This window comes from Cicer arietinum, chromosome 6, assembly GCF_000331145.2.
Source record: "Cicer arietinum cultivar CDC Frontier isolate Library 1 chromosome 6, Cicar.CDCFrontier_v2.0, whole genome shotgun sequence".
Lineage (NCBI taxonomy): Eukaryota > Viridiplantae > Streptophyta > Magnoliopsida > Fabales > Fabaceae > Cicer > Cicer arietinum.
This window is the reverse complement of record NC_021165.2, coordinates 54,609,822-54,626,879: the sequence shown is the minus strand read 5'-3', so window position 1 is coordinate 54,626,879 and position 17,058 is coordinate 54,609,822. Positions and strand designations below refer to the sequence as shown.

The window sequence follows — 17,058 nt, the reverse complement described above, 5'->3', positions numbered from 1 at the left end:
TGGTATTGTGCAGGCATAGCATTTATCTTTAATCAAGTAAAATAAATAAAGGTTTAAATATAAATTTACTGTTTACAAATATAACTATGTAAGTTTTTGTTTGTTAGATATTGAAAATCTAAAAACATTGTTTTTTCTAATTAAAAGTAAATTATACATTAATTAAAACAAATATCATATGTGATCCAATAAAAATATACCACTTAATAAATTTTTTTTAGGGACTAAAAACAATAATTTTTAAATTTATATAGACTTATTTTAAATAAAAAAACTTATAAAAGTTAAAAAACACTAATTGCATGAACCAAAATGATTTAAAAATGATCAATAAATCTTAGTGTCGGTAACTGATTAGACAACAAAAATGAAGTATGAATATTTCACAAGTTAAATGTAGTTCACAATGTAACTCCCATTACTACTTAATTATTAGACCGTACTTATCCTAAGTTCTAAGCATAAAAATAATAACAGGCCTAGATTCCCTCACAATGCTCATGGCATGAATTAAGGAGAAAAAATCGGTTGGAAATGTGAAAACATTAATTAATATCTCTAAGTGCACAATAAAAGAGAGCAAAGCTCTGTCCATTTCTATTGCACACTAAAAGCCTTTTCTTCCTTAACAAACTCCAAATTTAATTTTGTTTCTTTTCATGGTGAAAATGGCAGTGACATTCATATATACACTTTTCATGACTTTGCTATTTGCAGCTTCAACTTTTGCTGATGCTCTTCCCAGGTCACCAAAAGGTAATGTCCACTTCTAATGTTTGAATGATTTAGTTTAATCTACTTAATTCAGATCTGTTCAAATCAATAGATTCTCATTCATGTTTTAATATTTCTATGTGTGTTCTTTCTTTCTCTGTGAGGAGTTTCTTTAGTATTAAAAGTTTGATTTTATAATATCAAGTAACATAGTTTAAATTTTTTATTGAACGTCATAAAATGATTATTAATGTTAATTTAATTAATACTTTCTTATTAATGTTAATTTAATTAATACTTCCTCTGTTTTATAATAATTGATTTATTTTGTTGTTTTGCATATATTAAAAGAATGTATAAATAAAATTAAAAATACTTCTTTTATTAAATTATTTTGATTAAGTATTAATGTATTATCAATATCATAATTACATAGTAAAAAATATTATAAATATAAATAGTATTAATTAAATAGTATATTTGATAAAAGAAATTGAAAATAGAAAGAGTTCATTTTAAGACAATTTTTATATAAATAAGTCACTTGTTGCATGTAACATATTTCTGCATTCGCATGGACTTAACTTCTTAATTAGTTTGAGTGTCTAGTAAATAAATTAAATATTATGTGATAAATTGTTGATTGATTTAGATAATTATACAAGTATTAAAATGAATTATAAATGTGTATTATTGACCACTAATTATAACTGATATAATCAAAACATCATATCATACCATTGAAGTTTACACAATCAAATTCTTATGTAAAAAAGACAAATATTAAGAAGAGAAGCCCCCTTCCTGAGTAAAAAAAAATTGTGTGTTCATTACCTCTACATTAAATTGTGGATAACCTTATATTCTTTTCTGATCCAATGTGTTCTTCTGTTTCTTTTTTTTGGGTCTTTTTCTTTGAAGTTCATTTCCAAAATGGGAACTTTGAGGAGAAGCCAAACCCCAAATATCTAAAGAAAACAAGACTAATTGGGAAACATGCACTACCCAAATGGGAAATCAATGGTCTTGTTGAGTACATCTCTGGAGGGCCACAACCTGGAGGAATGTACTTTCCAGTGACACATGGAGTGCATGCAATTAGGCTTGGAAATGATGCCTCCATCTCTCAAACAATCAAACTCAAACCATTTCAATGGTATGCTCTAATATTAGGAGCCACAAGAACTTGTGCTCAAGATGAAGTTTTGAGAATCTCTGTCCCTTCACAATTTGGAGATGTTCCTTTGCAAACACTTTATAGTCTCAATGGTGATGTTATTGCTTGGGGATTCAAACCTGTTTCTTCTATTGTGAAAGTTACATTCCATAATCCTGGTGTTCAAGAAGACCCTACATGTGGTCCACTTTTGGATGCTGTTGCTATTAGAGAGTTCTATACTCCAATCCCAACAAGAGGTAACAAGAAATTATTATTAACAATGCTGATACTAAACTATTTTGAACCGTTCCACATGTAATTTGAACTCTCTCACGAGATTACTTTAAAAAAAAATATGCTTAATTGTAATTTTAATCTGCCTATTTTTACTGATTCACGAAATTAGTCTATTTATTTTAAAAGTCGACAGTTTTGAACTAAAAATTAACAATTTGACATATTTTTAGTGACGTGACATACAATTATACGACATAGAACCATCTAGATTTATTAATTATTCATATATTATTAATTAAATTAAAAATATGAAAAAATTTCGAAGTTAAAATCTAAGTTTTTACGATATTTTATTCCAATTTCATGGGTGTTAATCATTCTAAATTGTCGTATCACATGTCACATTATTTAAATCATATCACGTCATCACTTTTTAGTTAAAAAATTAGAGAAAATGACCAAAACCGTCGACTTTTAATATAAGATGGCCAATTTCATAAATCAGTAAAATTAAGAGGACTAAAACTACAATTAAGTTTAAAAAAAAAATTGATTACTTTTAAAAACATGTTCCGTTACAGGTAATTTGGTAAGAAATCCTGGGTTTGAGGAGGGTCCATTCCCAATTTTCAATTCAACAAATGGTGTTCTTCTCCCTCCAAAACAAGAAGATCTTGTGTCTCCACTCCCTGGTTGGATTATTGAATCCCTCAGAGCTATTAAGTTCATTGACTCAAACCATTTCCATGTTCCATTTGGACATGGAGCAGTTGAGCTTGTTGCAGGCAGGGAAAGTGCCATTGCACAAATTCTAAGAACTGTTGAAAATAAAGTCTACAACATGAAATTCACAATTGGAGATGCAAGAAATGGTTGTCATGGATCAATGATGGTTATAGCATTTGCTGCAAATGATAGTCTCAAAGTTCCTTTCAAATCTATAGGAAAAGGAACATTTAAAACTGCAAGTTTTAATTTCAAAGCAATTGCAAATAGAACTAGAATCACTTTCTATAGTTCTTTCTATCATACAAGGATTGATGATTTTGGATCTCTTTGTGGACCTGTCCTTGATCAAGTTATAGTCTCCCCTATCACCAAGCAATTTTGAATTTTTGCTTTATATAATTTATGTGAAGATGAATAAGATTCTTTTCATCTTTTTAGTCTTTTGACTAAATTTAACGTTTTATTTATTTCCTTTATGCTTAATATCTATTTTTTATGTTGATCTCAATTTCTTGTAAAAAAAGCTCAAACTTTGATATAATGATATTTTTAGAGTTTGGGCTTCTTCAAAGAGCGTGCTTAGTTATCACAGTTTTTATGTATAAAACTTTGATGATTAAATTACAAAAATTAATAAAGTTGATTGTAGTATAAAATTTGTTGTTAATTTTTATTGTTTTATTAGTTTACTCTTGATGAAAGAGATAGTTAATTTATAATTTTATTGTAGTATTCAATATAAGTTGTAGAAAAATATATAACATAATTAGAGGTAAATTTATAAAAAAAATAATTAATGCAGTTACAAAATTAAAAAAGGTTTTATAAAAAGAGACAATAGAAAATCACAAGAAAGTCATATATTTGAAAAAGATAATAAAAGTCTTTTTCAACTTAACTAGAAGTTATGGGTTTCAATCCACCCTTGAAAGAGCTTTTTACCAGCGGTCCTATCCTTCACATAAAAATACAAAATTCTATATTTAAGAATGGAGGTAGTATATTACCCAACCTTGTTCATAATTAATTAAATTTATTTACTGCTACTTTTATAAACACAAAATTATTTGGTGCGCTAGCGTGGACTCGGCCGACGCTAAGTGGACGCTAATTAGCGTCGGTGTCAGTAGTCGACGCTCAATATGACAGATAAACACAGTTTTTCTATTAAATTTATCTCAAAATAATGAACAAATGAACGTTAATGAGTTTATAAAACTCACACACTACGCAGATATCTATAGTACTCATACATGCATTTATCAGCTTTAATGAATGAATAAATAATTTTTTTTTTGGTGCAGTATTTGTGAATTTTGTTAATAGTTGATGTCTAGTGCAAATAGTTGATGTGCAATCTTTGTGAATTTTGTTAACTTTGGATGTTGAAAGTGTTAATTGAAGAAAGTAACATTAAATGTGATAAAGATTTGAGAGAAGTTGATGTAATGCAAATTCGAATAAAATTGAATTGTGATTACAATTGTGTTGTATTCATTTATAGGTAAAGACTACTTGTAACAAACTCTAAACTGCATCTAACAAACTCTAAACTGAATCTAACAAACCCTAATAGAATATTCTAGAGGTTTTAGTTAGCTAGAGGATCAAACTATTTGATTTTACATATGTGCAGTATATATTTCCTAATATATCCCTTTAGAATTTGAGGGTGATTTTACTAAGTTGTATTTGTCAAACACTTTAAGTTTGTCATGAAGAGTTACAAACTTGGTGGTAGGAAGAGATTTTGTTAATGCATTTGTCCATTGGTTTTGAGCTAGAACTTGATAGACAATGAGGCTTTTGTTCAATATTTTTTCTCTAACAAAGAAGATGTCAAGTTCCGGGTGTTTGGATCGATTGTGAAGAGTTGGGTTATGCGCAAGAGAGACTGTGCTTACATTATCATATGGGGGTTGAGGAGTTTTGAACTTGCAATGAAGCTCAGTTAATAGTGTTTGTATCCAAAGGATTTTTGCTGCAAGTTGTGTCAAGCTTCTATACTCTACCTTTGTTATTGAGAGTGCTACTAGAGGTTGTTTCTTTGACCACCAAGAGATGCGATTAAGACCAATATACACACAACCCCTTGAGGTGGACCTACGATCATCAGGATCTGATGCATAGTCTGCATCAAAGAAGCCTATTAGAGATAAAGGTTGATGCATAGGTGCTACCTGAAGAAGAATACCATGATGCAGGGTGCCACTTAGATAACGCAAAATCCTTTTAACTACCTTCCCGTGATCTTCAAGGGGTTGAGACAGAAACTTACATACTTTATTAACATAAAATGATATTTCTGGTCTTGTGAGATTTGCATATGGTAATGCTCCCACAATAGAGCAAAACTGAGTTGGATTTGGCACATTGACAAAGCCAAATCTAGAGAGTTTGCTATTGGACATCATTGGTGTTGGCATTCCCTTTGTATTCCCCATATGTACCTTGGTTCACGTATATATTTGGATTGAGAAAAAAGTAAAGAGCCATTTGGCAAATGAGTAACCTCAATTCCAAGGAAGTAGTCAAAGTTTCCTAGTTGTTTGAGTGCAAATTCAGAGTTCATCTTGGTAATAAGTTTTTGAATCTGAGTTAGGAAACTCCCAGTAAGGATGATATCATCAACATAAACAAGAGCTATTAATGTAAATTAGGTGGAACATAAAATGATGGGAGTCACATTTACTGGCAGTGAAGCCATACTAAATGAGGGCTCATTTGAGTATGTCAAACCAAGCCATTGGGGTCTGTTTTAGTCCATACAAAGCTTTGTTAAGCTTACACACCAAGCTTTTTTGGAGGTTGCACCATGTATACCGTTGGATTCAAAGTGAAAGTGAAACTCACCCCTGACATTTTTCTCAATAAATAAAGGATATTTTACTACTGTTGTTAATTTTAAATATTATTTCAATCAACTTGGAAACTTTTTGTTCAATTTTAGTAACTAAATATAATTCAATAGTAAAACGCAATCCTTGAGTGTACTGAAACTCGGTACTACCAGGCGCAGAAAACGCGCTTCAGGCGCGCCTGGATAGTGTTGAATGGCTGGAAACGCGCCTCAGGCGCGTCTGGCGCGCTTCAAGCGCACATCATCTTTTGTCCGACGTATATTGCATTGTTCTCCTCTTTTGAGTATGAATTTGGTTCCCATGTCGTCATGAAAGTTGTAGCTATGGATCTTAGCTTTCATTTGCACTTGGGTTGACACCAATTGGACATCTACAACTCCAGATATGGCTGAACGACTCTACATAGGTTATGTTGATTTCTCACCAAAATTCAGCACTGCACTAAAACAAAGTAACAACACAATACTCCGAAAAATCCCTCCTTAATCAAGGAAATAATAACATAAATGTTTCATTAAATCAAAAAGCTAAAATCAACAAAATATATCAAATAACTCTTTAAATTAACTAATGATTAAAGATAAATAAGACTAAAAACAATAAAAAATATGCATATGATGAAGAGTAATCACAACCCCAAACTTAATCTATTGCTTGTCCCCAAGCAACAATTTATTTCAGATTTTGTGTAGTTAAACGCAAATTTAAATTCAATTTCTCAAATGAAATCAATCTCAATTTTCCAAGTTCCAACTACTATAAAACATTCATCATGCTCCATGGTTGCTTACAAAAACCGACACAATTTATACACTTTAGCATTCATTTATCAAGTTCAACTCTCTCTTCACACAATCTCACCAATATTTCTCTCAAGTGTTTAGAAAGGGTTACGAATTTATCACTCAAATCCGAGAACATGCATCACGCTACCATAGGCTTGAAAAAATTCTAGTTAGCAATTACAATGCAGCAAATACATACACTTTTGGAGGACTTTCGGGTTGTAATGGGGCTTAGGTAAGGGTAGGACATTTTGGGATAGTAGGATTTACTACTTGGAGTTCGGCATACATTCCAAATTATTCTACATTTTTTTTATTTTTCTTCACCTTTTCATTCTGGAGATTCTCAAACATTGACAAAAGAACCAAGAAGATATTATTTACCAAAGTACACAAATTGAATTTTTTTTCTTCTTTCTTTTTTTTTTTTGTGAGAATCACTTGTATTCGGCTACACCATCTTGTAGTCGAATACAAATGTTCAGTTTTAGCTACTGACTTATCACCTGTATTCGGCTACAACATGCTGTATTTGAGTACAACATTGAATTTTTCCAAAAACATTATTTTCAAACATTGTTTATGCATTTTTGACACTTTGAAAATCCTTTTGATGCATATGCTAAAATGAAAGGTTCTCATGTGCATTTGAAATATAAGAATATTAGATTGGATCATGTACCTTTACATTATATATCTTCTAATATGTTTGACCATAGTTGTCTTCGATTATTTGATTTCTTTTTGAGCTTGCAACTTTGATCACATTCCTTGGTCTTTGTCTTCATCAAAAACTTAGTTTTACACGGTCTTTGGAAGGTAACTTTCATTGTTAGTATTCTGCTGTGTATAGAGATTAACAAATTTGACACACGACCTCCTTATCAATTTACTCAATAACTCTTCCACCACAACTACCAATTTATATTATTTTATCTATGATTTGTGTTAATTTCACGCATATTTTGATTTAAGATACTGGATACGCTATTAGTACGCAAGACATTAAGACCAAATTATTTATTTCATTTTTGGTACATAATGATCTCTGGTATCCACCTTAGATTCTAATTGATTTTTTATTTCTTGATTTTATAATACAAATTATAAAGCTACTCTAATCTAAACTATTAAAATGGAGGAGAAGTTGTATTAACTGAATAATACTTCATCTTTATTAAATCATTAATCTGAAAAGATACAAGATGATGAAAGACAGAGAACCCTTTTTTATATCAATATTTGAAAATTAAAACAAACTCAAATAGACTCTAACAAAATTCCTAATAAAGGATAGTGAAGTCCCAAATAATAAGGGTAGTTAGTCAAAACTGAAACTACCAAATAACTGAACTACAATACATAAAAAGGGCTAAGTAATATTAGAATCATTTAGTTGTAATACTCCCCCACAAGCTGGATTGTGGATATCTAATAGTCCAAGCTTGGAAACAAGTTGAGAAAATAAAGGATTATGAAGTGGTTTAATAAAAATGTCTACAATTTGAGCAGTGGAAGGCACAAAAAGTAGCTTGACAAGTCAAAGATTGATCTTCTCTCTAATTTAGTGGAAGTCAATTTCAATGTGTTTTGTTCTTTCGGGAAAGTTAGGGTTGTGTGCCAAGTAAATGGTTGATTTATTGTCACACAAAATAGAAGCGGGTGTTGAAAGTGTGATACCAAGGTCCTTGAGCTAAAAATCCAGCCACTGCAACTCACATGTTTGGCTAACTAACTCTCTATATTCAATTTTAATGTGTTTTGTTCTTTCGTGAAAGTTAGGGTTGTGTGCCAAGTAAATGGTTGATTTATTGTCACACAAAATAGAAGCGGGTGTTGAAAGTGTGATACCAAGGTCCTTGAGCTAAAAATCCAGCTACTGCAACTCACATGTTTGGCTAACTAACTCTCTATATTCAGCTTCAAAACTCGATATGGAGACTGTTGGTTGCTCATCGACTTCCTACAAATGAGGGAATGCCCTAAGAAGACACAAAAACATGTAACTGATCTATGGGTGATGGGGCAAGTAGCCCAATCAAAATCTGCAAAACCAGAAAAATGGATTTTAGAAGTAGAATAAAATAATCCTTTTGCAGGAGACTCTTTCAAATAATGTCGAACTTTAAAGGCTGCTTTATAATGAATTTGATTGGCTTACACACATGTTGGCTAAGTTGTTGAACAACAAAGGATATGTCAGGCCTAGTAGTAGTAAGATAAAGAAGTCTTCCTATTAATCTTCTATATAATGACCTGTCCTCAAATCGAGGAGAGTCCTTAGTATAAAGATTCAATGAATGGTCATATGGAGTGGATTCTAGTTTACTAGCTAGAGTGCCAATATCCTCTAAAAGTTCAAAAGTGTATTTCCTTTTATTTATGAAAATGCCTTTATCTAATCGGGCAATTTCTAAACCAAGGAAGTACCTCAATTTCCCCAAATTTTTTATTTTTAAATTGGTATTAAGACAGATTTTTACAAAGTTAATCTCATTTTGATCATTCTTACAAGGACTATATCATCAACATAGATAAGTAAAGATGTGAAATTAGAGTTATGATCCTTTAAGAAAAGAGAACAATCAACATTAGATTGTTTATAACCACAAGATAACAAGCAGTTAGACAACTTAGCGTACCATTGTCTACTTGCTTGTTTCAAGCCATAAGTTGACTTGTTTAATCTAAAAACTTTGTTAGAGTAATTTTCAGAGTTAAGAAGATGCATACCAGAGGGAATAGTCATATAGACTTCATCATTTACATCACCTGTAACAAAGCGTTATTGACATCTAACTATTTTAAATACAAATTTTTAATAGCAGCATAAGCTAAGAAACCAAAAGATTTAAGATGCAAAAAAGTGGGAGGATGTTTATATAACAAAGCATAAGGACATTTATTTTTCAAAAGAAGGCTAGGTATTCTATTAATAAGATGAACTGCATGTTGTATGCTAAAATGCCAAAAATAATTTGTAATATTAGATTGAGAAGATAAAGATCTAGCAACATTAAGAATGTGTTAATGTTTGTGCTCAACAACACCATTTTGTTGAGGACACTCAACACAAGACCTTTGATGAATAATACCTTTTGAAAGAAAGAAATCAGTCATAAGAAATTCAACACCATATATCACTCCTTAAGCATTTAAGTTTAATATTAAATTTGGTTTTAACAAAGGAAATAAAATTCTTAAGATGTTGTCTGATTTCACTTTTAAGTTTCATTTATATAATCCAAGTTAATCTATTGTAGTCATCCACAAGAGTAAAAAAATATATGTGACCAGAAATAGAGGGAGTGGTACATGGCTCCCAAATGTCTACATGCAATAATTCAAAAATGTCAATACTCTTAGAATTACTATTAATATAAGGAAGAGCTTTTTTCTTAGAAAAGTGACATATGTCACAAGGAAAGTTGTATTTTTATAGGATACAAATGGGTATTGTAAAGAAAGACATTTATGAATAAAATCAAATAGTCTATCGTGCTACAATACAACACGATCATCAATAGTCATATTGCAACATTAAAAACTATTAATAGATGAAGGAAAAACCATGGCACAAGCTTTGAAAACATAAAGATCGTCGTGTTTCTCAGCTATACCAATCAATTTCTTGGTGTGCTTTAGCAAAATAAAACAATCAAGAACACGAAAAGTAAAGAAATAATTTAAAGAATCGATCATCTTGCTAACAGATAAAAGATTAACATTAAATGCTGGTATATAGTAGACATTGTGCAAGGTAACTGGATCAGAAATCTTAACAGTTCCAGAAATGTTTGCAGTGGTTTGATAACCATTAAGCAAATTCATGATAAAGGGTTTAATTGAATGAAAAATAGTAAAATATTTTAGAGAACAAGTAATATGATTTGTAGCATCGGTGTCTACAATCCAAAGAATATTATCGTTACCTATCTTAGGATTGGCAATTAAATTGATAGAAAGATGAGAACAAATTGTAGAAGTTGTAGAGGCTATTGATGTATCAATTTGAGGAGACGAAGACACATTGCTTTAAAAAATTTGAAGAATCTGATTGAATTGATTATGTATATAAGATAAAGAGGGATGATGTTCTAAATTTACAACAGATGGGGACTCATCATTGCTTGTGAGATGGATGGAGGGTTTTGAATTTTTCGAGAAATATCCAAGGGGATAGCTATGCTTTTGAAAACATGTATCAATGGTATGATTAGTTCTTTGGTAGTGTGTGCAAAATTTTGAACCACGACCACTACCAAAGCCTCTACTGCGACCTCAATTTGAAGAAGAGAAATTACCACGACCGCCAAAATTGTGAGAAACTTGCATGGAAAAGGGTGACTCATCAACATAATTTGAAATAACCGGAGGTTGAAGTTGTCGTTCTTGACCAAGAATGAGAGAAAAAGTCTTATCAAGAAAAGGTAAAGGATCGATCAACATTATCTGTGAACGAACATGTGAATACTGCTAATTTAACCCTTTGAGAAACTTAATTACTTTGTCTTGTTTTTTGTATAATTAAAAAAATTATTATTATTTTCTTAGATCGGTAACGGCGCCGCAAGTGCACGAAATGGCACAAATACAATCACGAGTAGAGCAAAAGTTTTCTATTTCTTCCCACATGGATGTAAGCTGGGTGAAATAATTTGATACATCTAGGATTCCTTATTGCAATCTTGTTAAATCATCTTGAATATCAGAAACATGAAAAATGTCACCCTGCAAGAATTGTTGTTCAAGAATCTTCCAAACGATGGTTGCTTTCTTAATCCACGAAATGGATTTGTTGATGGTTTGTGAAATCGATCAACCAAGATAGGACCATGTCGTTGCACCTAATCAATTGATCATGTAGAAGATTTGTTGATGCAGGTTGAGGAAATGAGTCGTCGACAAACTTCAATTTGTTCTTGGAGATCAAAGACACCTTGATTGCGCGCAACCAGAAATAGCAATTTTTTCTATCCAACAATGTGGTTACAAGCACCAAATAGAGGTTTCCATTAAGGTGCAAATAATAGGGATTAGATGCATTTGTTGCAAAATCAGAATATAGAGTAGTGTTATCAGCGATGGAGATACGATGAACCGAGAAGGAATTTCAAAAGTGGAAGAAAGGAACGAAACAAAAGGAAAGGGGATTAGAGAATTGCTCTTGATACCTTATTAACATGGAGGAGAAGTTGTATATATTGAATAATACTTCATCTTTTATTTAATCATTAATCTGAAAAAATACAAGATGGTGAAAGACAAAGAATCATTTTTATATGTCAACATTTGAAAACTAAAACAAACTCAAATAGACTCTAACAAAATTCTTAATAAAGAATAACTAACTCCCAAATAACAAAGGTAGTTAATCAAAATTGAAATTACCAAATAATTGAATTAAAAATACATAAAATTTTACATAAGTCATTTAAAGCAATTTTTGTCATTGTAGAACCAAACACATGCTGAGATGGGAGTTAATTTTACATAGGTGTTAAGATTAGATCTTGTAATCTCTTAGGTTCTCACCTGATATTGTCTATATTTACATGGTAGTTTGTAGGTATGTGTGTTGTATTGGTTTTTTTAAATATTTGTGACTCTTTGAAGCAGGGGTTGCTGGTGCTGGAACTGGGTTAATTTCGAAGCATCGAAAAAGTCTTGGTCTTGCTAATGTTTCCGCCAGCTACGCTGCTAACTTTGCCATCATTACTGGTTGCTATTGCGGTAACTGCTCTATCGTGTCCTAACTTTTGTATCCTGTATTGCAATGATTTGCTACTGTTTTATATAGACCACGATCGGGTTTGATCTTTAGGTCACATTATCGTGTTATGAGAGAAAGAGAGAACAATTTCGTTACACAGACCTGTCATTATCTGACCTGTCGTTAACAGACCTTTCAAAATATTAGGGAAAATGTTCTGTAGATGTTCTAGGAATGAGAAAAGTTAAGAAACAGAAAGAAATTTCCTATTAGCTGAACTTTCTAATATTCTTCAGATATATTCCAAGGATTCTTCTTTTGTAAAAACCAAAATGAATTCTTCTTACTCATGAAAAATGGTCACAGAAGGAAGAAAGAATGAAACCATTGTGTAAGAGATGTAGCTCCAGTTTGCATGTTTGCTTCTGAAATAATACGGTTGTGCAAAGGAAGGCTATTATCTTTGAAATTCTTGATTATAAAGTGTTAATTTTATTATGTGCCTCAGAGGAATTATCCAAAGATATTTTAACTTTTAACTCCATTATTTTGAGTCTAGGCAAAGCGGGTAGCACGAGATTGTGCACGATTAAACATTGAGTGGATTTTCTCAAGTGTAAAAGAAAAAAAATTATCAATATCAAATATAAAAAAATATTTTTTCATTACCCACGGAAAATTCATGGATACAATTATCAATATCAAATATAAAATAGTAGACTTTGTCACGGATAATCCGTGGGTAATGTAACTTATGACTTTTCCGTCGATAACTATCTACTATTTTATCAACGGTAAATCTATGAGTAACGTTACCCACGGAGACTCAGTGGGTCATATTACCCACGGACAATCCCTAAGTAACTGTGTCCCACAGCTTATCCGTCGGTAAATATTTTCCTACGAGCGATTTAGCTAGGAACTCGTGTCCGTGGGTAATCCGTGGGTAATTTTACGTTACCTATGGATAGTCTGTGGGTAAAGATAAAATTTGCCGTAGGTAATAACAGTTTTTCTTGTAGTGATATACATCAAATTCATGTGATGTGTTGTGCATCAGTAGCAAATAACGTGAACATTTAATGCTAGTACTAGGAAATATTTTTATTTTAAGCATGCTTGTGATAACTTAAGACTTAACATGAGACATTGCCTGCATTATAAAGCTAATCTGGAAGAATAATGAATGCACACATGAAAGCATGCGTGTGACAGAAGAAGCATAAAAAAATTAGACTTACGAAAGATAATTTGTAAAATGATTTAATTTAATTTTTTATTAATATGAGAGGTAAAAATAACGGATATCCATATCAGATAAAGTAATTAATAGTAGATGAATTTATAATAGGGCAAATAAGCTTGCAAAAACTTGAATATAAATGTGAGACAAGTCATCACTTGAATATTGAATTATTATAGTCGGAATAAGTTCTCCCTGATAAATAACAGTTAAATTGATTAGAAAAAATATTTTGCTATGATTTGTGTTTTGATGGATGATTTGAAATTCAATTCTTAATATTTAATTGTATTTATTCTCTTTTTTATTTTCAATTATAATATTATCAATTAGTCGAAATTACGTTTCAATTTAATCTATAATTCTTTTATATTTTTTATTTAAATATAGTTGAGTTGAATATACATGGGACAAATTGAATTACATATGATAAGATTAAAGTTTGTCTCCATAAAATTTAAGCAAGAAAAATATATAATAGTGAGATAACATTTAATAAAGAACAACTATATTCATAAGTAAAAATTATTTTTCAATGGTTTTTTACTTCGATGAATGATTTTGAATCCAACTCTTAACAATTAATTGTATTTTTTTGTTTTGTTTTGTTAATTATTATAGCTTTATCAGTTAGTCAAAACTATGTTTTAATTCAATTTGTTTATAATTGTTATCTATTTTTAATTTAATATAGACCAAAATATTTGGGGCAAATGCGTTGTTGATCCAAACACATCACAAATATTTGTCAATACTATAAAAGATGAATGATTTTTTAGAGAAACAACTGTATAGATCAAATATTTAAAAACACATTTGATAGAAATGTATCTTACAAAATATTTACTTAAGCAAATGACGCACTACTCCAAAATACATAAACAATATGCACTCGTATTGGCGCACGAGTAATTTACTTGTTACAATCCAAATCCATTTGATCCATCCATTTTTCCACTTCTAAACCGATTCGACTGAGTACTGGATTCATATCCAATTCGATTAGCCTTAAAAAATCGTTGGTATGTAAAAATAAAAATAAAAAGTTGTGAAAATCGAATTTAACCTACTAAGTCACTAAATGGAGACTATCTTGAAAAACCGCCTTATTTTTTTAAAATACCTAGCTAGATTTTTTTTAACAAAATAAACAGAAAAAAATAAAAATATCTTTTTTGGTTTTATTTTAACAAAAATACCTTATTTCCCTCAAAGTCTAACTGCCACCAGCCTCCGCCGTCGCTGCAGCTACAGCCCTGCCGCTGCCAATCAGTAGAATAATTTAGTCAATACTTAATACATAGAAGAAGAAAAAGAATGAGTGAAACTAAAATAGAAGAAATCAAGAAACACCATGAACGAATTTAAGCTTGAGCCATGGAAAGAGAGAAGAGAAAATACCTTTTTTTTCTAGAAATGAGACTTCTAGTGGCAGTTAGGACATGCATAATCTACATTGAATAAAAAAAAAAGCAATACAAAAGCATGCCATACGAGACTGTGTTTTTCTTGTAGTCCTTCGTAGTGGCAACAATCATATTTTGAAGAATAATGAAAGGTAGATTGATCATCTTTCACTTGATGGAGTGTTGGCTGATCTGTGTTGGCTGATGCTGTTAAATACCTTGCAGATGGAGTGTTGGCTGATGCTGTTAAACACCTTGCAGATGTGCTTTAATGATGTAGACAAGTGGTTTTTGCAGCCCTCTTGAAAGATTTCAGCAAGCACGTCATTCCTGTTTATATTGAGAATTGAGTACCAGTTCTTTCCGAAGATGGAATGTCCATCATTTGACAGGTCGAGGATGGTGGCAAGAATATCACGGGGTAATCGAATCTCAATACCCTTGAGAGTGGTCACCAAGAGAGACTTCTCAGAAAAGGTTTGGGCTCTACAGTAGAAGGCCCTCACCACATCCGGGTAATAGCAATAAGAGATTTGCATTAGGTCAAGCCAAGAGCATGTGTATGAGTTTTGATAGAGGTGCCTTCGATAAGCAAGTTTTCAAGCTAGAAAACACTTCTAACTCCATTAGGCCGCTCAACCCATTCTTCAGCATAAGTATGATGGAATGAGAGGAGTGAAGCATATTTTAGGGCCGACTTTGGGAGGGAGGGTGGGTGGGAGATGTAGAACATTATGGATTTACAGTAGGAGGAGCAAAACATTCTGGTGAGGTAGAAGGAAAACGTTCTTGAGAAGGTGGAGAACGTTCTCGAGGATTTTGCTTAGGAGTAGTTGTTTTGCCTCTTTAAGAGTTTTTTAACTTGTTTTTGGCCAAGAACTGGGATAGAGTAATGGTAGTTTTGACCTTTAAATTTTGTTTCGTTGCGGGTTTAGATGGAGAGGATTGAGAGGGTTTTGAAAATGCAAAAATTTCATTCATTGATTTTGTCTTTTGGTTTGGGGATATGGAGAAAGAAGCTTCAATTTGGAATGAGGATATGGATGGTTCAGATGGTTTGAAAGGTGTTGAAGTCTTTGTAGGGATTGGTGTTGAAGGTTCAGAATCATCACTATCAGAGATGACAAAGATTGTAGGTTTTCAGGGTTTAGCCTTTAAGGTACCGATTCCAGTCGATACTCTCATGGAGCGTCTCTTTTGCTCTGTTGGTTTAAGGAAGGATGAATGAAGGTGAGGAAGGACTTCATTTAGGTTTGGAGTAGGACATTGGAGGAGAGGGAGAAGAACGGTTGACAATGGGTAAGGGTTGGAATCTTGTCTAGGGCTTGATTTCGGGGAGGAAGACAAGTAGTCTAAAAAGGTTTTTTCAAAGGAATCGTGAGGAGAAGTTGGTCTTGGTGGAGGTTAGGGTGAACGATTGTGAAATGGTGAAGATGAAAGAGATGAAGAGGATGATGGTGCATTAGGGTAAGCGTTCTTCCGAGCAGTCATTTTAGTACGAGCCATTTTAAATTTTTTGCAGAAAATGGTTTAAAGGTTTTGAGAAGTTTGAGTTTTGGAAGATGAGAAATTGTTTTTTAGGGAAGATGAATAGCTTTGATGATGATTTTGTAGTTTTACACTTTGTAGGGGAAAGTAAAGTGACTGATTGGTGTTGGAAAAGAAGAGAAATGACAACGTGGCAGTGACTTTTGCAGACAAGAAAACATGTCTCATTAATGCCATGCAAAAGAGCTTTTGATGATTTTTGAGCGAAAAAGAGAGAATGACGCGCGCTAAAGAGCAAAAATGGAGAATGATGCGCGCAGGAAACGCAAAACGTTTAACATGCTCCGTTTGTGCAGAAACATAATTAATGCAAACTGGTTGGATTTTTGATATTTCAGTTTTTCCTTGATAAAATTTAAACTTTCCTCAACCAGGGGCTTGGTAAAAATATCAGCAAGTTATTTTTTAGTATCAACAAAGATTAATTCAACTTCTTTTTTATTAACATGATCACGAATAAAATGATGTTTTATTTCTATGTGTTTGGATTTTGAGTGTTGAATAGGATCTTTTGATAGATTTATAGCACTTGTATTATCACAGTAGATTGGAACACTTGAATAACTTACATATTAGTCTTCAAGTTGATTTTTTATCCAAAGAACTTGAGAGCAACAATTTGCAGCTGAGACATATTCAACTTTGGTTGTTGAGAGAGCAATT

General features: G+C 31.9%; 1 protein-coding gene across 1 annotated transcript; it reads left to right on the top strand.

Moving 5' to 3' along the window:
* The first annotated feature begins 471 nt into the window (after positions 1-471).
* On the top strand, positions 472-3,310 carry LOC101488216 (protein TEEBE-like). The gene is made up of 3 exons (XM_004506257.4): positions 472-756; positions 1,636-2,130; positions 2,692-3,310. Exons 1-3 carry the CDS (start codon positions 660-662, stop codon positions 3,219-3,221), a joined length of 1,122 nt encoding a protein of 373 aa, XP_004506314.1. The 5' UTR covers positions 472-659; the 3' UTR covers positions 3,222-3,310.
* The last annotated feature ends 13,748 nt before the right edge of the window (positions 3,311-17,058 follow it).